Raw genomic sequence first — 24,063 nt, forward strand, 5'->3', positions numbered from 1 at the left:
AGGGATGGTCTTTGGAGGTGGCGCCTTTTGAACAGAGGCCTGAAGGGGTCAAGCTGGGCATGTGGGGCATGTAGAGGTTCAAGAATTACTCAGGAGGAAGCCTAAGCTGCCATGGAGATGGATTCATTTTGGGCCCCTTCATTCCATCTGGCCCCAACAGGCCTCATTGAAAGTGAAGGAATGCTGGATGGATGGATCATCTCAATTTCCCTCTGGGTCTGGGCCTCTGGTCCTCCCTCAGACGCCAAGAATTCAGCATGGAAACCAAAATAATGCTGTTTTATTCCAGTCTTGAAGCACAATAGTCCTGATTGTTCCCCTCCTCTGCTGGAGGCCCTCAGCCCAGCCCGCCAGACTCCCAGCCCCCACTCTTGTTCAGTCTTCCGGGAATGACCAATCCAAAGGTGAAGGGCACCCAAGCCTCCAGCCCTTGGAGAAATAATCCAAATCACCCCCCATTTTCTTCTCTCCCTATCTCCCACACTTTTCTTTGTTGTGTCTCCTCTTCTTCTTCCCCCTCTTCCACCCTTGGCTTCTTCTTCCCTTCCCCCTCTCCTGCCTCCCTCTGCTTTTCCGTTTCCTCTCCATTTCTGCCACATCTCTTGCCCTCTCTCCTCCATTTGTATCTCCTCATTGTCTCTTCTCCCCTTACCTCTCTTTCATTTGTCCTCAGACTTTCTTCCCTGCTTTTCCACTTCACCCCTGGTGCCCCTGGACTTGACCAGTCTACTCCTGCCAGGCTGTCCTTGGAGCCTGGTGTCCTCCCCTCTCTGTTTGTCCCTTTCTTCCTTCTGCCCTGGCCTGACCCTGTCTATACCTCTTCCTCATATTCTGAGGAAACCCTCAGAATCCATCCTGGCCGCCACCATTCCACACCTGTGGCTCCAGGACCTTGGAGACCACTGATAACTTCCTCTAGACCCAGAGAGGCAAACTGCCAACATGAGATTCCTGGGTGACCCAGGAGGTAGCCAGAGGGACTGGGGTGGCCTCCTTGGCCTCACCCTTGTTATCTTTGGGATCAAAGAGTGCCCCCCTGCCCTCGCAGTGGAGGGCGGAGGGCAGGGCCCTGAGGGTCAGGACTCTGGGGCTCTCCCCCAGCAGTCCCTGAGCAGGTCCACGTGGAATAAGGCTGCCCCGGTGAGGAGACGTGCCGCGAAGAGGTGGCGGCAGGGCAGACGCCGGGCCGCATGGATGGAGCAGCTGCAGCGCGTCAGGGCCCCATCCAGGAAGAAGTCTGAGGTGCCATCTTTAAGGGCAAAGCCAGCTCCAGTCATATGGAAACCCCGGGCCCCATGCTGCCTGGCAAAGGACAGCTCCTCGGCCACCAGGTCTGCCAGCTCTGGCCCACAGGCTGCTCGGAACTTGGCCAGGGGCTCCCAGTCCACCTCCTTCTCTCCTGAAGGGCAGCAAGGTCTCTTTGGTTCCCTCGGGCCTTCTCCTTCAGTTCCTTCCTGCAGGCTGTCCCCTGTGGCCAGGTACACTCTTGTTACTGCCCATTCTGGATCATCCTCAGGCACAGTGCCCACAGGGGCACCATACAGGACTCCATTCCCCAGCCCTGGACACCTTCCTCTTGTGTCCACACATTCCCCTCCTTGCCCTCCTCTGCTCTTGGGACCCCCAGGCTGAGTTCCCCCTCCACCTCCATTCTCTAGGCCTGTGACCCTTGTGTCCCCTAGCTGGACCAGAACTACATCCTCCAGGTCCCTTCTTCTTTTGACCCCCACCCTCACTCCTCTCTCTTCTCTAATTTCTGGCCCTCTCCTGTCATCTCCCCAGTGGGGCCCCCTTTGCTCTCTGTTCTCAGAGACCAACTCCAGGGGCTTCCCCAAATGGCCCTCCCTCCAGTTTCTGCCCTCCAGCCCCGCTACATTCTCTGCTTCCACCTGAAGCCCCTTCTGGTCTCTGACTTTCAGTGCGGAGACCTTTGCATCACGAACCTGGGCCCCTGCGCTGGTGCTCCCTTCCGGACCCCGGGCCCTCTCATACTCGCACTGGGCTCTCCTCCAGTCTGTGGTGTGCAGAACTCTGATCCTTCGATCCTCCAACTGGGCCATCCTCCAGGTGCACCCTTCCAATCTTTTCAGCCCCTGGTCCTCCAAGTGGGCTCCCCTCCAGACATAACCTTCCAGCCCCCAGTCATTCTCACCCTCCAACTGGGGCCCCCTCCAGTCCCTGACCTCTGGCCCTCTCGAGTGCTGGTTCTCCAACTGCGACCTTCTCCAGACACTCCCTTCCAGCCCCCTCACCTTCTGGTTCTCCAGCTGGACCCCTCTCCAATACCGGATTTGCAATTCTCTCTCTTTCTCGCTTTCTAACTGAGCCCCACCCTGGTCTCTGGTCTCCAGTTCTCCGGCCCACTCCTCCAAGTGGGCGCCTCTCCAAATACCTGCATCCATTGGGGCCCCTCCCCAGTCTCCGTTCTCCGGGCCCTTTGCCCTCTGGTTCTCCACCTGGGCTCCCCTTCCCCGCTCGCCCTCCAGCCAAGGCCCCCCACGGGAGGGGCCATCGGTCGCCACCTCTCCGGAAGCGTCGGCCCACTGCATGGCCACCAGGTCGCGAAGGCACTGCGCCATGCTGCGCGAGGGGCTGAGGCGGCGCAGCAGGCGCCGGCGGTGGCCGCGCACGAGCGCACACGCGTCCAGATCGCGGGCTGCCTCGAAAGCGCGGAAGCGCACCCACATGTCGCGACGGGACGCCCAGTTGCGCTCGAAGTAGTCGACGAAGGCAGCTGGACCGTGGGCGCGCAGCTCTGCCAGCGCCTCGGCATAGGCGACAGGTGACAGGGCGCCCGCAAGACGACACAAGCGCGGCCACAGGCCCGGGTCCTCCCGGCCGGCGCCGCCCAGCTCCTGCGCCTTACTGAAGAGCGTCTCGAGGCCCTGTGCGCGGCAGATCTGAACGCGCGCTCCCGGCAGCAGCTGGCGCACGGCGGACAGCTGCGCCGTCACCTCGGGCCCCGCTGTCAGGCAGCGCACGCGGCCCTTGACATCCGGCGCGCTCTGCAGCAGCGAGGCCAGCACAAAGCGCAGCAGGCTCGGTGTCCCCGGGCGCGCCACGCAGCAGGCGGCCTGGCGTGCGCGGCCCGCGCCGTCCACGCACAGCACCGCCAGCAGGTCCAGCGCGCCCTGCAGTCCTGGCAGCCGGTCCACCAGGAGCATGCGCGGGAAGCGCCGCAGCAGAGCCCGTGTGCGCGATGTCAGGAAGAACACGGTCTCCACCACCGCCTGGTTCTCCATGAACACCAGCTTCACCTGCGGGCCGGGGCAGGGAGGCAGAGAGGCAGGGAAGGAGGTCAGGGTGTGCCGGGGGTTGCCACACCCAGCTCCCCGACTTCAGTTTTCCCGGTTGGGGGAACTGGGAATCCATTCATTCACGCGGGCATGCAGTTATTATTTTGACCGGCAGGAGGCAGTGCAGGGGAATGGTTAAAAATGTGGGCTCTGAAGGCCAGTTGCCTGGGTTTGCGATCCTGGCACCGCCATCTAATAGCTGTGTGATTTTTGCACATTAGATAGCCTCTCTGAGTTTTAGTTTTTCCTGCGGGAACAAGGTCTTCATTCCTTCATGTGCTGAGAGGCAGGCTAAGGCAGTGGTTCTCAGGTGTGGGCCCGGGACCAGCAGCATCAGCATCACCTGGCAGGATCTTGACAGAATGCATATTCTCAGGCCCAACCCAGACCTGCTAAGTCAGAAACTCTGGGGGCGGGGCCCAGCACCCTACTGTGCCAAACCCTGACAGCCCTTGGTCTGGTAAGAAGCACACAGACCACGGAGCCAGACTGCTGAGGTTTGAGTCCGGGCCCCACCACTTTCTAACCTTGTGATTTAACCTCGGTGCCTCAGTTTCCTCCTTAACCTCCTCGTTCCCCAATTCTCCTTTCTGGGAACTGAATATTCACCCCCGCGTGCACAGAGAGTCAGACCCAGCAGAGTCTGGAGCCCCACTGCCTGGGCTGAGAGGCTGGAGACCTAACTTCCGGGCTGTGTGGCTTCCGGCAAGTTCCCTGACCTCCATCTCATTTGCAAAACGATAGTGATGAGAATATCTCTGTGATTGGAAGGATGAAATCAAAGCATTATAATGCTGCCCAGCACAAATAACATTACAAACAGAAAGTGCCCTCGAAGTGTTCGTTATTACTATAATCATCATCTCTGCTCAAAGACCGAGTCCTCATGTGGTCTTCTCTGACCATCCCAGCTGCAAACACTCTGGCTCTCTCGAACCCCTTTTGGCCTTGACACTTACCACCCTGAGGCACGGTATGCCTTTATTTGCTGACTTGCTAATGCCTGTTTGCACTCCCTCAGATGTAAGCCCCTCAGGGATTTCGTTGCATTTCACACACTTGGCCCAGAGCAAGAGCTCAGTACATCCTGAATGAGGGAATGCGCAGCGACACCCAAGGCCCACGTCCCTGGAGTGGAGGTCCAGGGTACACAGTGCGATTTGAATCCTGGCTTTGCCTCCTAGGAGCTGTGAGGCCTTGGGCAAGTGACTCCCCTTGCGTTTCAGCCTCAGTTTTCTTGACTGCAAAATGGAGATAATAATGCCTAGTTAACAGGGTCATGGTGAGGCTAATGAGATCATTTCTGTCCAAAGCTTGGAACAACGGCTGGCATGTATCAAATTCCAGCTATTATTAGTCTTACTTTTGCTCGCAGCAGCATTCAGGATGGTGTTCCTGCCTCTTTCTGCAACACAAGGTCTCTCTTGGCTTCTGTCACCCTGAAAATGCCTGGTGTTCCTCCTTCCTCCCAGGCATCTCCTTTGCCCCCTTCCTCCTCTGCTTCACCTCTAAACGTTGCAGTGCACAGAACTGACCTGCCCTCTCCTCTTTCCTTGTCTGGGCTCTGCCAAGGTGATCTCATCCAGTCGCAGCTGTCATCACCTCTAAGCGGTACCCCCAGTTCTCTATCTCCACACTGCGGACCTGCCTGCTTCACGGCCTCTGCGGCAGCCCGGCCCCTGGACAGCTCACACGGCTCTTGAGACTGCAGGCCCAAAGCCACGCTTGCCTCTCCTTCTCCCAACCTGCCCCTCCTCGGTCAGCCCACGCCTGTCAATGGCTCCACCATCCGCTCCATAGCTCAGGCTCCGACAACCAGGGCTGGTTTTTGGCTTCCCTCTTTCCCTACCCTCTGCACATGATCCATCCTTAAGTCCTGGAAGTGACCTTCCTAATGAGTCCAGAATCTGACCACTGTCCCCTCCCCCATGGCCACTACCGTGTCTCCCCTGGATTACTATAGCCACCTCACTGGACTGCCTGTCTCCACCCAAACCCCCTTGTCTGTTCCCCACACAGTGCCAGAGGGGCATTTTCAAAACTCCAACCAGTTCCCCTTTCCCCTGCTTAAAAGCCTTTCCCAGGACGCTGCATCACGCTTGAAGTACAATCCCGAGCTGACACCGTGCCGTGGCTGGGCAGTCAGGCCTCTGGACCTCATCTTCTGTCCCTCTCACTTGGCTTGGCCTCAGCCATCCTGGCCTCATTATATTGCACAACAGCCTCTAACGGAGCAGGGAGACTAGCAGCTATGAGTTAGGGCCCCTGCACCGGCCAGACGGTCAGGGCTCCTTCAGCCAGTCCCTGTCGGAGCTGACCCACAGCTGCAGAACCAGGACCCCAACACAGCGTAAGCACAGTCCTCCCCACAGACGGTTCTGCCGTAACCCGATCTCATTCCACAGGACTGCTCAAAAGCGCAGCATCGTTCTCGGCTTTTTTTGGGGAGGGAGGACTCAAGAAAAAAAGTCTAGTAGGATCCAAAGAGAACAAAGCCATTGCTTTCCTGACCCTGAAATCATCATTCAGCATCTTCAGTAGTATTGCAACTCAGTAGGAACGCAATACATTCTACGAAAAAGCCGAGTGAGCTTACCACTGAGTTAGTTACACCATTGTAATTTGTTTCAACTGTCATTCATGTTTATGCTATTACTTTACGATTTATCTCAGCAGAAGTTTCGATCTAGAACTGCTCCGTCCATTGGCCACATGTTGCCATTTAAATTAATTAAGCTTTGAAAATATATTTTAAAATATCAATCCTTTGACACTAGTCAAATTTCAAGTGCTCAAGAACCACACGAGGCCAGTGGCTCCTCTACTGGAGGCCCCAAATCCAGAACATTTCCATAATCACAGAAGGTTCCATTTCTGGTCTGGACACTAATGGAAAGGTAAAGTCAATGGATGTTAACTAGACTTATTGTGGAGATCATTTCACAATATATACAGATAGTCAATCACATTGTACCACCGAAACTAATATGTTATATGTCAATTATACCTTTAAAAAGTCCATCTACATATAATGGGTTAAAACAAATTTATATACTGCTGTAGAACTAGGGAAGTTCTTATCTTTTTCTCCTTGGGAGTTAGGAATCACAGAGAAAAAGCAAACACAGCGAAATGTATTTGCCTTGAGACTTGTCCAGGGCTGGCCAGCACTCAACTAATTAGAAACTGACTTCCATTCTTAATCCCAATCAGAAAAATTAGATTTCTGATTCTCAGTTTTCTTTCTAAAGAGGGCACACGAGCTTTTTTGAAGTCATCCGTTCGTTAGACAGAATTTATTGAGCACCTATTGTGTGCCGATGCTGTGCTGGGCCTCAGAGAGACAGAAGGGACAGAGGCAGGCCCAAGTCCTGCCCTGTTGGGCTGGCCGAGTCTCTACGAACAATAGCACAACCCGGGTTAAGTTCAGCTGTGAGGCCCACTGATTGGTTAGTCAAGAGTTTCTGGGCCCTGGAACCAGATGGTGGGGAGACGGATCCAGGTTCCTCTACTTACTAGCTGTGTGAATTTGCACACCAGCTGTGTGATCTAGGAGAAGTTTCCGAACTTCTCTGTGCCTCAGCTGTTCCCATCTGCAGAGAGGGGGAGCAGGATTGCATCAACCCTGAGAAGTCACTATGAGGATGAATGGGTTAACCCACATGACGCAGGTAGAACCGTGCCTGGCAAGAGGTCTGAGTTTATTGAGCGTCAGCTGTTGTTATTATTACCTGAGAGTGGAGGGCGTGCTAATGAGAAAGCCCAATGAAACTGGGAGGGGACCATTATTTTCCTTATGTTGCAGATACGGGAACGGAGGCTGAAAATTCTAGGTGTGCAGTAAAGATGAACTCAGCAGGTCTGGGTTGGCCAAACCCTGCACATCCCAAAGAAAGGTTTGGCCTCTAAGCCCTTGGAATGTCCTGTCTGAGAAGAGAGTCATTGTTTATCTGGGGGCCTTGGGCCCCTGTGGAGAGATAGTCGATGCTAACAGGGTGATTTATGGGGGGGTCTTGGGATACCCAGGATCACCTTGACCTCTGGAGGGGCTGAGGTCAAGACTAAGGCCAGCCTCGCAGGCAGGCACGTCTGTGTGCCGGAATCCCACCTGCACACCAAGGCTCAGGTGAGCCTCCCTGGTTGTCACATGTCATTGCTGGGGGGACTGAGCACTGTCCTCACAACTCCACTGAGAGAGACAACTGGAAGCCGGTGCCTGGTCTCTCCCCACACTGCCCAGGAGCCTCCTCCCTCTGCTGATTCTAATCTGCACCCTTTCACTGGGATACACTGTCGCTGTGAGTGGGACAGCTTCGCTGAGGCTGAGTCCTCATCAAACCCCAGCGCGGTTCGGAGCCCGGCTTCGCCGGGAGAGTGAGTGCTTGAGGCATGGAGCTAACACGTAGCAGGGCTGGGGCGGAAGTTCCGAAGAATGGAGGGAAGAAAGGAAGTGGGGGGAGATGTGTGGGTGACACTTAAAGGGTATGGTGACATTTGATGAAGGCGGAGGATACATGAGTGGAGGACTTTGCCTACCAAATGTTTACTGAGCAAATATGATGTGCCAAATGCTGGTTCAGGCACTGAGTAGGGTCCCCCGACCCTTAGACGGGAAGGGACAGCCTGCAGAACAAAGCGGAATGCATGTGTCACATGCTGAGGATGGACCCTGCACACGAAGCCATTTCTCTGTGCCTGGCACAGGGAACCCTTTCAGTCCTCATGTACCCGCGCACAACGGGTGCTGTAGTTGCCATCCCTGGTTCTCAGCGGGGCAAAGGAGGCAAGACGGCCTCAGCTGCCTGCCCAAGGTCGCGCGGTAGTAAGCAGCAGAGCTGGGATGGGAACCCGGCAGCTTGGGCCCGGGGCCCACGCTCCTGACCGCTGCACCCTGCAGCCTTCACAGCAGGTGGTCACACAGGCCTGACACAGAGGTTTTTGGCTTGAAACACACCGATGGCGGTGCACGCGTGGTGGAGCAGCCCGGAGAGGAGCAGACCTGAGGACCATCGGAGACCACACCACTCAATACTTTCCACCCACACCTCTTCCTGTGAGTGTCCGTCCTCCTTACACAGCCCACGATCAGATCGACCCTACTGTCCAGACTACCCCGAAGAATCGAAGGAGTAAAATTAATGGCGAAACATTCAGGGCTCCCTGTTTTCTGGGCGCTGTTCTTTACATACACACTTGATCCTCCTACAACAACCCTATAATCCTATGAAGCGGTACCTATTACTACCCTGATGAACAAACTGAGGCTCGGAGAGGTTCAATAATTTGCCTCCAGCTTACTGGATGCCCCATAGCCAGTGAATGGCACAGTCGGGGTGTATCTAAAGCTCTTAGCATACAGCGATATAAATAAAATCGAGTTTCCGGTTGCTGCTGCGTCACCCGGATCTGGCTGGTGGGATGTAAAAGGAGGCTACATGCAGAGAACATTTCCCTGGGGAGCCGTGCAAAGGCCGACTTAGCTGCGAGAAGGCTGGGTGGCGACGGAGCAGGGAAACGTGCCCAGATCCACACAGGTGCAGGGAGAACCTGGGCCAAATGGCCCCCTCTGAGCCTGTGGTTGCCATGGGCCAAGCATCATGGCTCTCCCGTCCCAGGCTCTTGGCAGGACTGAGCCTCTCTGCCCTCTGGCAGTCAGTCAGGCAGGGTCCTGTGATCTGCGTCGGCCCACAGGGTGTGAGAAGGAGCGTCAACAGCCCTTCCTGACAGACGGGTACTTATGGGGGATGGCCCCCCACCTTCCTGTGCCTAGATGGCACAGCCGTGGTGCTTTTATGGTTCTGGTGATGCCTCCAGAATTGGGTCCAGAGCACTGTCCCCACCTCCACCTCAGGCTCAGTCCTCATTTCCCCCGTGCCGGGACCTCCTTCACGATGAAAGAAAAGCACAGCCGGGGGGACAAACCAGTTTTCTTTCCTTCTTTTCTTCTCTCCTTCCTTCCTCACCTCCCTTCATGTCCACCCCAGCCCTGAAGTTGGATCAGAGAAGCAGGAAGATTCCTCATGGGGGACCAGCATTCTCGCCGTCCCTCCAGCCCATGGAGCTTGCTCCTGCCTGAGCCTCTGCACTGGCTAGTCCCTCTGCCAGGAATTTGCTTCCCTCTGAAGACAGAATGGGGGTCCACTAACCGTCCCTCTCCTCATATGTAGTGTAGCACTCTCCCATCTAATGCTTGATCTGGAGGCGGGGTACCGGGGTGTGTTCACCTTGTGAGCACGCACCAAGCTGTATACTTATCATTCATGCATTTCCTGTATGTGTAGTTCTGTTTTAAAATGCTGTTGTTGTTTTTTTTAAACAGTGCCTCCCATCACTTCAAATCCTCTTCTTCCTTGCATTCAACAGTACTGACATTGTATCATATTTGGATGTGGCTGTCTGTCGTTGGTTTCTCCCACTACAACCTCAAGCCGGTTCCAGCAGTTACCTCTGCCAGGTGGCCAATAACCACCAGTGGCTATTGAAATTTGTTAGTTACAATGAAATAAAATTTAAAATCCAGTTCCTCGGTCCTACTGGCCATATTTCCAGTGCTCACTAGCCAGCTGTGGCTGGGGGCTAACCTGCTGGGCAGCACAGAATCAGACCACTTCCAATCCGCAGGAAGTTGTACTGAGCGGCGCTGCACTAGGGGCCGCTGCACTAGAGGGCGCTGCACTAGCGGTCGCTGCACTAGAGGGCGCTGCACTAGGGGGCGCTGCACTAGCGGTCGCTGCACTAGCGGTCGCTGCACTAGAGGGCGCTGCACTAGGGGTCGCTGCACTAGCGGACGCTGCACTAGGGGGCGCTGCACTAGGGGCCGCTGCACTAGAGGGCGCTGCACTAGGGGGCGCTGCACTAGCGGTCGCTGCACTAGCGGACGCTGCACTAGAGGGCGCTGCACTAGGGGGCCACTGTGTACATCTTGGAGCTGCATCCCCACTACTTCAGAAAGTACTTATTGAATGCATGCATGAAGGAATGAATGAAAGGAGTGAATGGATGAGTAGGAGGTGAATGAACGAATGGCCCGCCCCAGCCTGCCTCTCCCGAGACCCCACCTTGGCCTCAGGGTCGGTGTGGAAGAGCCCCTCCAGCACGCGCAGGGCATCAATGACGCTGTGGTCACGGTCCTTGCAGTAGGCAAGCAGGCGGTGTACGTCGGCCGGGGCCAGGAACTGCTTGGAGATCTTGTTGGTGGTGCGCACTGGCAGGCAGGTGTTGGCCAGCAGGCGACCCGGGCGGAAGTAGTAGGCGAACTCGATGGGGCAGGCGGGGTGCGAGTGGGTCAGCTGGCACTCCGTCACCACCAGGCGGTCCCGCAGTGGGCTCAGCTTGACGATGATGAAGGCAGGGCAGCCGGCCTCGTGGTGCCTGCGGGAGGAACCACCGCGGCCGTCACATCACCCTGCTGCCCTCTTCTGCCTTCTCTCTCCTTTTTATGATCAGTTTTAAAAATTAAGGATGGTTTCAAGCACAGAGAAGAGTTGAGGGCCCCAAGAACATCAGGTGTCTGACCTCAGGCAAGTCACTTCAGGTCTCTGTGCCTCAGTTTCCTCACTCGTTAATAAAGAGGTTATTTCGTAATAGCTTTCTTGTAGGGTCGTTGTGAGGATTGAAAGAGTTGCTATACAGAAAATACTTAAAAACAGTGTCTGGCCCTGGTCAGGTGGCTTGGTTGGAGCATTGTCTCATACACCAAAAAGTTTGTGGGTTCGATTCCCGGGCAGGGCACATACCTAGGTTGCGGGTTCAATACCCAGTAGGGATGCATACAGGAGGCAACATATCAATGTTTCTCTCATATTGATGTTTCTCTCTCTCTCTCTCTCTCTCTCCTTTCCTTTTTCTCTAAAATCAATAAACATATCCTTGGGTGAGGATTAAAAGAAAAAAACCAAAACAGTGTCAGGAAGGTTTGCTGCAATTCTGTACCCACCACCCCAGCACTATCAAAAGTGAGTGAATGTTTATAATATTAACCTCAAATCATTTTATGAAAAAATATCTCAGATATTCCTGTATCTGCTTCTGATTTAGCAAGAACAACATAGAAAGTTGAGGCCCATTGTGAACTGCCCAAGAGAGTCTCCTTCCTCCCTCTGTGCCCAGACAGCCAGGAGCACCTGTGTATTGTGTCACCATATGTTTTTAGGCACCCATAAACAAGGGGTGTTAGGTTCCTATGTTTTAAAACTCTGTATACACAAAAAGGTGCTCAAACTCTTTAGTCATCGAGACAATACAAATTTAAACCCTAAGAAAATGTCACTCCACACCACCAGTGTGACCAAACCAGAAACTGATAACATCAAGTGTTGACGAGGACATGGAGCAACTGGAACTCTCATTTGTCATTGACAGAAGTGTAAAATGGTACCGTCCCTTCTGGAAAACTGCATGGCAGTATTTACTAGCATCAATCATGTGCCTCCCTCTGAGGATGGGCACTGAGAGATTGTACTAACTAAATACTTGAAACAACCCAAATATACAACAGAGTAGGAAAATATGTTGTAATATATTCCTAAAAACAAAACCAAAATTAACCCTGGCTGGTTTGGCTCAGCAGTTAGAGCATTGGCTCGTGGACCAGAGAGTCCTGGGTTTGGTTCCCGCTAAGGGCACATACTTCAGTTGCAGTTTGTGCCTGGCCCCAGTTGGGGTCGTGTGGGTGGCAACCGGTCAATGTGTCTCTCTCACATCGATGTTTCTCTCTCTTGCTCTTTCCCTTCTTCTCTCTCTCTAAAGATCAATACAAAAAAATCTTAAAAAAATAAGAATGAACCAACTATTACTATCTCTAGCAACGGGGGTGGATCTCACAAACTGTGTCAGAAGGCAGACCCAAAAGGGGACCCACCACATGACTCGTTTAAAGAAAGTTTGACAATAGAAAAAGCTGTCTGTTGGCAATAGATGGATAGTGGTTGGCCCTGAGTGGTTAACTCTCTGGGGACGTCTGATGTGACTTCTTGGCATTGGACATGTTCTGTCTCTTGTTCCAGGTGCTGGTTACCTGTACATTTTATTTTGGGAGAACTCATAAAGTTGCACACGCATGATGTGTGCACTTTTCTGAATGTGTTACGCTTTTTCTTTTAAAGTTTTCTTCTGTGAAGCTGTCTATCTTGGCAAAGACTAGTATGGCCCCTCTGGAGTTCCAGGATCTCATATAATCATCTACTGGGGCAATCTGTCTTCACGTGGCTGGGGGAACAATGCCACCCACCTCTCAATGTAAACTCCACACAGGCAGGACTTTTGTCTGTTTTGTTTACCCAGCACCTAGAACAGCCCCTGGCTTCTGGAAGGTGCTTAGTAAATCTGCGATGAGCAAATGACTGGATTCCATTGTATGATCCCAGGCACCGAGGCATGCAGACCACTCATTTGTCAAAAGCACCTGTCACCAAGTCCTGCCCATCATGCCTTCTACACTCTCCAAACCATCCACTTCTATCCATTCCCACTGCCACCAACCTACTGTAACTTCTTTCCTTCTTCAGGAGACATCCTTCTCCCTTCTTTGGACCTGGTTAACTCTTACTCATCTTTCATAATTCAGAGTTAGTGCCACCTCCTCTAGAAGGTCTTCCTTAACCTCCCCAGGCTAGGGCCGATTCCATCACACATTGGAGTGAAGGTCTGATTGATGCCCATCTCTAATGTATGCTCCCACTGAAACCCCAACATCTAAAAGACAGTCATCCTGTACATAGTAGGTACTCAAAATAAACCTCTTACATGGCACTGGCTGGGTAGCTCACTTGGTTAGAGCGTCATCCCGATACGCCAAGGTTGTGGGTTCACTCTCTAGTCAGGGCACGTACAAGAAGCAACCAATGAATGCAGAAATAATTGGAACAACAAATCGATGTTTCTCTCTCAAAACAATAATTTAAAACAAAACAAAACATCTCTTATATGAATGGACCAACAGTACGGCACCCAGGACCAAAAATCTTTAGGGTGCTGGCACATTTAACTCTCATTTTGAGAATCCATGATTGAAATAAAAAAAGAGGAGGGAGAGACAGAGAGAAAAGGAGGGAGACGAAAGGGTGGTCATTGAAAGCTAGGGCTTTGTGGTCCAACTGTGCAGGTCCAAATCCTGGTTTTTCCTCTTAGCAGCTGTGTTTCTTAGGAAAGTCCTTTAACCTCTCTGTGTCTCAGTTTTCTCATCTGGAAATTGGGGCTAATAATAACACCAATCTCACAGGCTTGTTTAAAGGATTAAAGTAAGAGGATTGAATTATGTAAAGAGGTTAGAAAAGAAGCTGGTGCATAGTAAACAGTTAATGAAATGTAGCCACACCCGGGCCAGCGTGGCTCAGCTGGTTGGGTGTCGTCCTGTGCAGGAAAGGTTGTCCATCTGATTCCTACAAGGGCACATGGCTGGGTTGCTGGCTCGACCCCCGGGAGGGGTCATGCAGGAGACAGCCAATGGATGTTTCATTCTCATACTGATGTTTCTCTTTCTCTCTCCCTCGCCTTCCTCTCTCTTTAAAAGATCAGTAAAAATAATTTTTAAAAAGTAGCTACTATTTTCAAAATATCTTTCTTCCTCTGAGAGTGCCACTGCTTTGATTTGTTTTATATGCCATTCGCCATGTCTTTTTGATCTGTCAGGTTCTCAAGATCTTCGTGTTTTCAAAACCTGGTGTGTGTTGGGAAGGTTGAGCACTCCTGTTCTGGGGAGGGAGTGCCTTTGAGAGAGGCTCCGTGGAGAGGACGATGGGAATGGTGACGTGGGGAGGTCAGGAGTGGCTGGAAAGAAAGCCTTTCTGTGTGTTCTCTGGCTCCTCAGCCCCCGCCTCCTCCTTGGTCTGCCATCTCCCTCCTCTAGCCCATCCCCCATGCAGCCATAGAGGGATCTTCTTTTTTTTTTTTTTTTCCTCACCTGAGGACATTTTTTTTGCATTTTTTGTTCAGACAGAGCGGGAGGGAGAGAGAGGAAGAGAGAGAGAGAAACATCGATGTGAAGGGACACATCGAGTGGCTGCCACCCGCACGACCAACCAGGGCCGGGGACAAACTGCAACCGAGGTACGTGCCCTTAGCGGGAACCGAACCCGGGTCTCTCTGTACCGCAGGTCGACGCTCCAACCGCTGAGCCAAACCGGCCAGGGCCATAGAGGGATCTTCTTACAACCAGAGGTGACCCTGCTTACAGCCCTCCTGGGTTCCCCAGGGCCCCAGGATAAAGTCCCGGTCCATGGACTCAGCCCTGCAGGTACGGGCCTCGACACCATTCCAGCCACATCTCTGCCACTAATTTTCTCCAGCCTCGGACCTTGGCCCATGGGCTGTCCCTGGGTCCTGAGCAGCTGGGGGAATAGAGGGGCTCACAAGTGATGGCCCCAAGTCATCCTTGAAGTAGCTCATCAACCACCCCAATTCCTGGGCTCCTCATCCCACTGTCCACCCAGTTACCAGGCCAAGCCCCCTCCACAGCCTGCCACGCCCCTGCCCCGCGCCCCCTTCCCTGGCTCCCTCTGATATTTGCAGAGCACCTGAGACAGTGCCTGCACAGGGTTTGCTCCATGTGGCTGTTGAGTCAAATACTGAATGTATATAAATGTAGAAACAAATAAAGTCTTCGAGGTTCTGCTTACTGGTCACCTCTTCCAGGAAGCCTTCCAGAACCACCCTGTATGCTCTCAGAAGCTGATCACTCTTTTATCCTCCTCCATCTCCCTCTTTAACCTCTCTACCATGGGCCACTATTTCCTTTCCTTGGTCTTTGTCTCCTCCATTAGTTCTGAGCTCCTCAAGGGCAGAGACCAGCTCTGGGTCAAAATGCCCAGCAAGGAGCATGCGTGCAGCAGGTGCTCAATAGAGTGTTCATTTGAATTAGATTTTGTTAACAAAGGGAGATTCTAGATTGGGCATAAGCTTCTTGCCAGTTCCCATGTTCTAGATTTCTGTGTGATGAAGTGTGTTTGATGCTTCTGCCTCCAGACCTTCGGGGCTCTGTTTCTAGAAGCAGCAGTGAATAAATGAATGAGAACAGTAACCTCACAATCAATGTGTTAGTAATTATGGGTGAGAGTCACTCTGGGGGGAGCTCATGCTGTGCAGGGCACTCTTCTGAAAGATCTGCATGCATTCGCTCATTTAATCCTCACAAAACCTATGAGATCAGTACCATTACTTCTCCCACTTTCCGAGTGAGGAAACTGAGGCCCAGAAAAGGTGAAGTCACAAGCTGAATGTCACCAGCTAATCAGCAGCAGAACCATGGTCTGCACCCAGAAGTCTGTGCTCTCGACTCCTGGAATGGCTATCCTTTACCCAGCCGCCCTGTGTTCCTGTGCATGGTCTCATGGGAACCTCCAACAGCCCCACAAAGCAGGTACTGTGATAAGCTCATTTTGGAGATGAGAAAACCGAGGGTTGGGTGTGTGAAGTCTGTTGCCCAAGACACTCGTCCTGGAAATGGTGGAGCCTGTCTCAAGCAGCCTGAGGGCAGAACCTGTGTTCTTAGGCACTCTACTCTTGTCCATGGTTCTCCAACCAAGCGTCTCAAACTCATGCACATATGGGGGCCAGGCAAGCAAAGCAAGGAAGTGGCAGTGCTAAGTATGAGGCAGCAGAGAGTAGTGGGGTCTGGGGCAAACCTGAGTGCCAATGCCTGGTCTAAATGGGGTGGTCGTCTGCCCCACAGGAATGTGGGCTCAGCCTCTTCCCGTGTTTCATGGGAAGCTAGAAACCTAACATTCTACGGGGAATGTTCCCAGTTTAAAATCAGGGTCAACTGAAACACCCTTTGCCACTTGAGTATGTTTCTCAGCTCTCTTGGATTTCTCACTTGCCCGGCCTGTAGCATTACAGTTGGAGGGAATTATATGTGAGCTTGTTCATATAACATCAAGCTTCCTGTGCGGTCTGAAAGTTTGGGACGGGCAGGGAATTTATCTGTCTTGCTCAAACAACTAGCCCCAGTGAAACACCCCTAGTCCTCAGCATGAACCCAGCCCTGTATTTACTGAATGGATGGGTTTTTTCTCTTTGTCCTGTGGCTTTTTTGCAGCTCTGTCTCTGATCTCTTTGTATGGGTCTGTCACCTGTTTTTCTGGCTATGTCTGGTGTCTCTGGCTCCAAGCCTCCATGTTTCTGGAATTTTTCAGAGCTTTTTCTCTTCTCCTGTCTCTTGGGTACCTCTCTATCATAAAGTCTGTAAGTGGAGCCCACCCTCTCACTGTGTGTGACAGTGTCTCTCCAGCTCCCTGTCTCTGTGTCTCATTACACTTCCCTTCTTGACTCTCTCAGCCTCTCTGCAAGGTGAATTTAGCTGTTTTAGTTGGCATCTCTCTCTCCCAATCTCTGGGTGGGGGACTCTGTGCCCACCCTTCTGTCTTGCTTCCCTTCCCTCTCTAGCACCCAGCAGGGTGGTGGCTCACTTACCCCATGGCAGGCCGGCTGGGAGCACGCACGTCCTTGCACACCAATCGCACGTAGCTGTACTTGAGCACGTCGATGAGCGTGTACAGCGGGGGCAACCTGGCCCAGTGGCAGCGTGTCAGGTGCATGGAGCTCTGGACGAAGAAGAGCGCCAGCCGCTGCTGGCACCATGTGTCGAAGAAGCGGCTGAACTCAGCCCAGGAGAAGAAGGCCCGCTCCAGCAGCTCCTGTTCCTCCTGCTCCTCCTGCCCCACCACCATGCCAGATGGGGGCTCCATCCTGGGGCGCCTAAGCGTAAGGTGGGAGGACATGTGCCTAAGACCACAAACCCACCTCCACCTGAGCTATCCTACTCCCTCCATTTTCCACCTGCCTCTTTGGCTGGTGCTCCTGTGCAAGTGGGCCTGGGCAGGATACACCCCCATTAATATCTGGATATAAACCTCCACCCCATCTTTGGCTTCCTCCCACCTCCTGGATTATTCCAAGGACAGTTGGAGCCTGTCATCCTGATCCCCAATTCCAACTCTGGTTCCCTCCTCTGTTAGATGTGATCCCTAGGTACAGTTGGGGTCCCCCTCCAAAAATATGACTTTTTTTTTGGTTAATCCTCAGTCGAGGATATTTTTTTCATTGATTTTTAGAGAGAGTGGAAGGGAGGAACACAGGGAGGGAGGGGTGAAGAAGAGGAGGAGGAGGAGGAGAGAGAAACATTAATGTGAGAGAGACACACACCGCCTGCACACACCCTGATTGGTTCCGGGGATCGAACCTGCAACCCAGGTACTGCTCTCGACTGGGAATCAAACCCATGACACTTTGGTGTGCAGCCGACACTCTAACCACTAAACCACAATGGCCAGGGCCCAAAATATGACTCTTAAGATCAGTTGTGGACACTTCCTCAAATGTGTTCCCAACTTCCAGCTAAAACCTCTTCCCTCTCCAGATGTGTCTCCTACACGTGGCAGTAACCTCTAGTGCCCATCCATATAGAACTCTCCTCTCCATGTGTCTACAGTTGGCTGTACAGCTGTGCCCCCCTCAAAGATGTCCCATCTCCAGATGTGCTTCCACATTCAGTCATGCACACTCATCCCTAGTCATATACTTCGTACCTGTGGCTCTCCCCTCCCTGGATGTGTCTCTGATATGCAGCTAGTGCCCCTTCCCCAGGTGTAGCCACCGAGTCACCACACCCACCTGTGGCCCCTGCTTCCTAGAAATGCTTCCATATCCAGTATGTACTCATTCCTTACAGGTGTGTACCCCATTCACTGGCGGTCAGTTCTCAGAAGTGTCACTAATATTCGCCTGTGCCCCCTTCCTGCTCAGATGCTCCCCCCTCCAGTCCAGCTGTGGCTCCCTCTTTCCGTCCACAGGTATCATCCGCCAGAGGTGCGTTATCGTCCAAGACATGGCCCCCAGTCCTCAGATAGGCTTCTTCACTCCCGAGGCTCCCCGCGTCCAGCTGCACTCCCCCTACCCGGGCAGCCCCTCCCACCCGGCTCTCGCAACCCCTCCCAGCTCCGCCTGCCGCCGCCCCTACGCTCCCGCTGTCCCACCCAGTGGTGCCTCTTCCCTCCCCCAGATGTGCACCCTTCCCGCCCCTCCCCACTCACCTACCCGCCCCGGAGCGGCGTCCACCTCCCACAATGCCCCGCGCCAAGGCCCTTGCTCCCGGGATGCCCCGCGCGGCCTCCCGCCTCTCTTCCCGCGGTTCCTCGCGCAGCGGCTTTTTCCAAAACTCCCTCTTCTCCCTCAGTCACGTAAGGGACTCGCAACCACATCGGCAGGTCCAGAGCAAGGAAAGGCGCGGGCCTTTTCCCAGCGTGCTCTACGGGAGGGCTCGCTCCACTCACCCCCCACCTCCGCTCTCCTAGCAGCCTCGGGACCCGGAGACTACAACTCCCAGCGTCCCCCGAGGGGCGGTGGCGCCGACGTCGCCCGGGCCGCGCCCCCCAGCTCGGCCCCGCCCCCGGCCGCCGGAGTCTGCGCGCGAATTCAGTGGCGCGAAATTGGGACCGCAGTTGAGCGCTGGGGGGGTTCCAGGTGTGACTCCCAGAACTGCAGCGCGCCGTGCCGGCCCGAGGTGAGTGGGTCCGCCCGCGCGGGGCCGTGGGACGCCCGGCGCCCACGGCTTTGTCGGGTCTGTCGGCCACAGCGGAGCGGGCGGCAGCGACGCCGAGGCGGCAGCACCTCCGCCGGAGGGATGCGGGCTACCCGAAAGGCGGTGTGCTAGGGAAACGTTTCATAGTGAGCGGGACCCGGGAAAAGTTGGGGAGGCGGGGTGGGCCTAGCTGGATGGAGGTGGGGCCAGGGAGAGGTCGGTGGTTCGGTCCTGGGCTCCGCAAAGGCCCGGGTAGGGCGTGGTCTGGCCTCGGGCACACCTGTGAGGGGCGGGGCCAAGGGGCGGGGCTCCGAGGGCTGGGAGCTTTTATTTATTTTTATTTTTATTTTTTTTATCCTCACCTGAGGACATTTTTACACTGTTTGTTCAGATAGAGCGGGAGGAGAGAGAGGAAGAGAGAGAGAGAGAAACATCGATGTGAAAGGGACACATCGAGTGGCTGCCACCCGCACGACCAACCAGGGCTGGGGACAAACTGCAACCAAGGTACATGCCCTTAGCGGGAACTGAACCCGGGTCTCTCTGGACCGCAGGCCGACGCTCTAACCGCTGAGCCAAACCGGCCAGGGCTGTGAGCTTTTATTAACCAGAAGAAATGCAGACTTGAGCCTTCCCGCCTGCCATCCTCAAGCTGTTCAACACTAAAGACCCTTTTGCATCCTTGTCACCACAGCCTCCAGGTTTGGAAAGATCCTACTTGCGAACCCTCCGTTTTTTCAGTAATGTTTTTTGTTACCCCAACTGTTAGTAATCAAAGACATGTACATGTGAGTGTAGTCAGTGCCAGGCACTGTTTTAGGTCCTGTGGCCATATCACTGAACAAAATAGACAAAAATCCGTATTGTTAAGTGTAAATTTTAATATCTACAGCTGAAAGTCATTTTTTCTTTTTTAAAGAAAGGGTTTAGCCCTGGCCGGTTTGGCTTAGCGGTTAGAGCATCCGCCTGCGGTCCGGAGAGACCCGGGTTCGGTTCCCGCTAAGGGCATGTACCTCGGTTGCAGTTTGTCCCCGGCCCTGGTTGGTCGTGCGGGTGGCAGCCACTCGATGTGTCCCTTTCACCTCGATGTTTCCCTCTCTCTCTCTTCCTCTCTCTCCCTCCCACTCTGTCTGTACAAAAAATGGAAAAATGTCCTCGGGTGAGGATAAAAAAAAAGAAAAGAAGGGGTTTATTAGGCCATTGCTATCAAGAAAAGACCAGGTCCTGGGGCATGAAGTTTGAAACACCAGTGGCAGGTGGGGAAACTAGGCATGTCCACTGTCCTGGAGCTATTGAGGGTTTTTATTGCATCAAGTAGAGGGAAGAGAAATGTAAGTGATTCTGAAAGATTTTACATTAGCTAGAGAGAAAGGGGGTGGGAGAAGGTGAAGTGTGGCCAGTTCTGAGATAGGCACAGTCAGCAAGAAAGATGTGTCCACTCCTGTAAATTGACTGTGGGCAGCAGATTGGACAGTTCATGTGTAAATAAGTGGGGGCTCCATGTGGAAAGAAGGTTTTTTTAAAGGGAGAGAGAGAGAGAGAAATGGAAACATCATTTGGTTGCCCTCCTAAAACCTGGGTATGTGTCCTGAGTGGAAATTGAACTGGTAACCTTTCTGTGCATGGGACTTCAGCCAACTGAGCCACACTGGCAAGGGCTGGAAGGGAGCCTTCTTATCTTGTTCTGGGATTTGGAATTCTTTCTGTACTAATAAATCTCAGTGGCAAATTATTCTGGTCTGAAAAAAGGGGAGTTTCTTATTTTTATACCATTTTTTTCTTTATTGATTTTAGAGAGAGAGGAAGGGAGAGAGAGAGAGAAACATCGATAAGAGAGAACATTGACTGGCTGCCTCCTGCATGCCCCCCACTGGGGATCGGGCCCACAACCTGGGCATGTGCCCTGACTGGGAATCTAACTGGCGATCTCCTGATGCATGGGTTGACGTTCACCCACTGAGCTACACCGGACTGGTGTGTGTGTGGGTTCTTTTGGAAGGGGAAATGGGTGTTTCTGATTTTGTGTTTTTTTTGTTTTTTTTCTGAAGAAAGGAGGTTTATGTGTTGTTTTGATATGTGCACAAGTGATCTTCTCACCAAGTGTTTGCATATCTGTTCCAGAAGCTGACAGGAGAAGAGGAGAAGGAGCGGGGAAGGGACAATTCTGCCGCCATCATGCAGCGAAGTATCATGTAAGGGACCCGGTAAACTTTACAAGTCTCTGCTTCTCTCTCTAACTGCCTTTTCTTAGAAAAACTCAAGTTGGCATTTTCCAGAAGTTGACCGGTATGGAAAATGGGGAGTGGGCCATGGAAAAAGTAGGGCATTAACTAAAACATTTTAGATGCAGGGTTGGGAAACCCTAACCCAGTGATTCTCAGTCAGCCGTGACCCGCCCCCAGGAACATCAGCAATGTCCGGAGATATTTTCGGTTGTCACAACTGGGGTGAGAGGGGATAAAGGCCAGGCATGTTGCTGAACATCCTAGATGCACAGGACAGCACCTGACAGCAGAGACTGATGTGGCCTAAAGTGCCAGGCCTCCTGAGGTTGAGAAGCCCTGTACTAACGCGAGCTGGCTTTAGGAAGAGAAGCCAAGGAATTATTTGGCTTGTGTAGTTGAATTTTTCTGGAGTTAATAATTGGATATAGTTGCCAAAACCTTGCCCATGGGAATCTGTCTCTTTTCATCTTTCAGCTCTGCTTTCTTCCGTGTTGCATCATGGTGACAGGTTCTCTTCCTTGGGTTCTGGCACCGTACAGTTAGCAGTTCCAGTGGAAAGAGGCTGTCTCTCTCCTAGCTATTCCGACAGTGTCTAGGCTGTTGTTTCATTTGGCCCAGCTTAGGCCCCATGCTGGTCCCTGACCCAGCCATGGGGATGCAGGACGCTGATTGGCCAGGCCTGGGGCATGTGCCCTCCCTGGTAGTGGGTGGAAAGAGGAGGCCCATGCAAATCTCAGGTACTGAGAGAATTTGGGGAAGGGGCATGCTAAGGGAAAAGTGGAGAGCTGTTATCAGGAGATAGGAATGGATTCTAGATAGACCCAGACCTGGACATCCATCACGCCGACCCCAGGCTTCATTTTCTCCTGTGCTGAGAAATCGAGCTAGTCTTTCCCTGGCATGTATTAAGTGCTGGGTTATACTTGTTGAACGAAAATGGTATCTCTCAGGTTGAGCTAGGGCAGAAAAATAAGCAGAGTGTTGTTTCCTCTGAGCTTCAGTTTCCTTTTCCAAAGGGGGTTGTTTGAAATCTTCTGTTGCCCTGGCTGGTTTGGCTCAGCAGTTAGAGCATCAGCCTGCGGTCCGGAAAGACCCGGGTTCGGTTCCCGCTAAGGGCATGTACCTCGGTTGCAGTTTGTCCCCGGCCCTGGTTGGGTCGTGTGGGTGGCATCCACTCGACATGTCCCTTTCACGTCGATGTTTCTCTCTCTCTCTCTCCCTCCCACTCTATCTGAACAAAATATCGAAAAATGTCCTCGGGTGAGGATTAAAAAAAAAAAAATGAAATCTGTTAAATGCTAGGATGGGAACTTGCGTCAGAAGGTGTACAGGACATTGCGGATCGGAGGGGTTATTTGTGTTTTCATCCCCCCCTTTTGTTCCTCCAGGTCGTTTTTCCACCCCAAGAAAGAGGGCAAAGCAAAGAAGCCAGAGGAGACATCCAACAGCATCAAAGAGACCAAGCCCCCTCCAAAGTACGTAATGGGGCTATTCCTTTATCAGTCAGGACTCTCTTGGCTGCAAGTGTTACAAACTCAGCTCAGAATGTCTCGGGATCCCAAAGGCGGTTTTTGACTTCAGTAACTGGGAAGTTCAAAGGTATGTGCAGCTTCAGGCACAACTGTATCCAGGGCCTCAGAGTTGTCGGCAGGGCTCTGTTTCACATCTCTTGGCTTCACCTAGAGCAGATTTTTTCCAGGAGGCAAGAAAAGTTGGCCACTGGCCTCATTTTGATGCCAACTCATCTAAGTCAGCTATTTTAAACATTTTTCATCTCATAGCACACATAAACTCATTACTAAAATTCTGCAGCGCACTGAAAAGGATATTTTTTACCTATCTAACCAAAAAAAAAAAAAAGGTATAATTTTGATTGATTCATATCCGATGGCTATTGTTGTGTTGATCATCATCATTTTTTTATTTGACAGTCTAAGGGAAAAGAGGCTAGTGCCCCTGACTAGTCAGGGACTGCATGTTTTAAAAATTCTTGTGGCACACCGTTTGAAAGTCACTGATCTGAGTAGAAGACAGTAGTATCCTCTTCTCCAGCATCAGTGTCACAAGTTCATGGGAAGCCCCTGCTTGCTTAAGCATGGACTCAACCTAGATTTCATTCACATCCCCGATTTGGGACCCTGGGCAAGTAATCTCACTTCCTGTATGTACCAGGCTGTCATAATCTCTGTCAGGTTTTCTACGTGGGTTCAGTGGGTCAACACATGTATAACTTGTAGAACAGTACCTGGTTCAGTAAGTGGTAATAATCAAGTCGTGTTTCTTTTTCAATACTCTTGGTTTTCAGCTCTGCCCCAGTTGTGTATACATTGCTATACATGTACTATATGTGCATGTGTAGGTTTTTTGTGATATATTTTAATTTTTTTATAAAAAGATTATACTGTGTGTGTCATTCTTCAACTTGCTTGCATCAGCAATGTCATGTCTCAGATTTTTTTCCATTCCGGAACAGAGGACTATGTTATCCTTTTAACCTTCTGTCTGGTGTTGTGTTTTATGAATATATTATAGAAACTATTTCATTCCCCTACTGGTGGGAAATTAGGATGTCCCCAAATTGTGGCCGAAATAATCTGCTGCAATAGTCTACATGTGTGTCCCCCAGGGCACAGGTGCAGATTTTTTTCTAGCATGGATACCCCTATGTAGAATTATACAAGGTAATTGTTACTGTGTCAACTCAGAGAAGTACGTAAAGTAAACATTTGAAGTCTTTCCACTATTCACTCTAGAGGAACTACCTTTACCAGTTTGAAGTACATCCTTTTTTCTGTGCCTGTAAATATATGTGCACCTAACAGAGTTATTGATACGTAATAGGTGCTCAGTAAATATTTTTTGAATGAGTGTTTCCCATACTTATATATTGCACAGCGGGACTGTCATTTTGATCACTATTTTATCGCAAGTAGCTGGCACATGCCTGATATATACCAGATACTTGGTATTATACACCCTTATTTTTAAATAATAAAAGCTGGATTATTATATATGCAAGTTGCAGATA

The 24,063-nt window shown here is 52.1% G+C and overlaps 1 protein-coding gene and 1 long non-coding RNA gene across 2 annotated transcripts; one reads left to right on the forward strand and one right to left on the reverse strand.

The window, feature by feature from the left end:
• Positions 1–1,001: 1,001 nt before the first annotated feature.
• Positions 1,002–18,347, reverse strand: ZSWIM9 (zinc finger SWIM-type containing 9). The gene is made up of 4 exons (XM_036275430.1): positions 18,323–18,347; positions 16,704–16,988; positions 10,355–10,667; positions 1,002–3,257 (listed from the first exon to the last, which is right to left on the reverse strand). Exons 2-4 carry the CDS (start codon positions 16,976–16,978, stop codon positions 1,077–1,079), a joined length of 2,769 nt encoding a protein of 922 aa, XP_036131323.1. The 5' UTR covers positions 16,979–16,988; positions 18,323–18,347; the 3' UTR covers positions 1,002–1,076.
• A 341-nt stretch (positions 18,348–18,688) lies between these two features.
• On the forward strand, positions 18,689–22,629 carry LOC118639508. Its single transcript, XR_004961180.1, has 3 exons — positions 18,689–18,792; positions 20,932–21,002; positions 22,424–22,629. It is a non-coding gene; the product is annotated as an uncharacterized LOC118639508 (long non-coding RNA).
• Positions 22,630–24,063: the final 1,434 nt, after the last annotated feature.

The sequence above is a fragment of the Molossus molossus genome, unplaced genomic scaffold, assembly GCF_014108415.1.
Source record: "Molossus molossus isolate mMolMol1 unplaced genomic scaffold, mMolMol1.p scaffold_m16_p_21, whole genome shotgun sequence".
NCBI lineage: Eukaryota > Metazoa > Chordata > Mammalia > Chiroptera > Molossidae > Molossus > Molossus molossus.

Coding starts and splice junctions, on each gene's coding strand:
- ZSWIM9 (XM_036275430.1), bottom strand. CDS start 16,978: ATGGAGCCCCCATCTGGCATGGTGGTGGGGCAGGAGGAGCAGGAGGAA. Junction 10,668..16,703: donor CCCAGCCGGCCTGCCATGGG/GTAAGTGAGCCA, acceptor TTCCTCCCGCAG/GCACCACGAGGCCGGCTGCC. Junction 3,258..10,354: donor ACACCGACCCTGAGGCCAAG/GTGGGGTCTCGG, acceptor CCCGGCCCGCAG/GTGAAGCTGGTGTTCATGGA.